The following is a 1,025-nucleotide window of genomic DNA, read 5'->3' as shown; positions in this document are numbered from 1 at the left end:
CACACACACACACACACACTTTGATAGTTTGGTGCATGCCCCATGTACTATGTTAACGTTAAAACTAAAAGTATGTATTTCAATAACAAGTTCATCTCTTACCCTTCATTTCTCAAAAGATCTTAATTTATCCCCATAAAATAACCCTTCATCAATAAAATTATCGTAATATAGCCCTTCTCTGAATCCTTTCTAATAACATCCTTTGTAGTTCAAATTTTATACTCATAGTCATAGATACGGACACCAATAATACTACCACAATAATCTGGGCCTAAGTCTAAACTGATCTATATAGATATCCTGGCTAAATCAAAAAATCTTCAATTGTTTGTCTTAATCTTCTGTACAAGACAATAAAGTGATCTTCATCATTTACGTCCTAAATCTAATTCAAACCATGGCTAACTATATCTCGCACTGGCACTATTAGTATTACTAAAACAGTTAGTCATACTATTCACGACGAATAATATTAGGCCTAGCCGCTTCCTGTTGTATCAGTTCGGCAACATAAAAAAACTTCTAAGTTCGAGCGTTACATGAGTACTTGAAGGCTAGTCAGAACCAGTTTTTCAAATTCATTGGCACTTTCACTGTTTGTTTCAATTTCTCTGAGAGTACTTAGAAAGGTACTAAATACATTATCATAACTTTTGATAATATAACATGACTTACATTCTGGTTCCAACATTCTGACGAAATGTCTCATTCCGCCAACTTCGATCACAGCTACTTCCTGCCATATTTCTATTTTAACTTTAATGAAATATATACCACTAGGTGGCAGCAGTTGAGGGTCAAGTCAGTATTACGCGCACTGATCTCTACACTGTATATAGATCAATGATTACGCACACTCGTAACTATGTGACATGCGTCAGCTTGAGAGTGAGGAAAGCATATGTTTTTTCCCAAAAAAATAGTCCAGTATTCCCCGTAATGGGGAGTTTTACTCCCGTAATAAGTGACAAAACTTTGGATTAAAATATTTTAGATTATTGTTCATGGATCATTCTATATCG

The 1,025-nt window shown here is 34.5% G+C and overlaps 1 protein-coding gene across 1 annotated transcript in view; it reads right to left on the bottom strand.

Annotated features, from left to right (window-relative positions):
- Nucleotides 1–776, bottom strand: part of LOC106468688 — a 35,191-nt gene extending 34,415 nt beyond the window's left edge. Inside the window, exon 1 of the mRNA XM_013929127.2 lies at nucleotides 679–776. Coding sequence (XP_013784581.1) covers nucleotides 679–746 — 68 coding nt within the window. The 5' untranslated portion in view covers nucleotides 747–776. The remainder of the gene's footprint in view (nucleotides 1–678) is intronic.
- Between the last annotated feature and the right edge of the window lie 249 nt (nucleotides 777–1,025).

This window comes from Limulus polyphemus, unplaced genomic scaffold, assembly GCF_000517525.1.
Source record: "Limulus polyphemus unplaced genomic scaffold, Limulus_polyphemus-2.1.2 Scaffold3113, whole genome shotgun sequence".
NCBI classification, from domain to species: Eukaryota; Metazoa; Arthropoda; class Merostomata; order Xiphosura; family Limulidae; genus Limulus; species Limulus polyphemus.
Note: the sequence above shows the minus strand (reverse complement) of the source record. Positions and strands in the feature narration are given on the sequence as shown.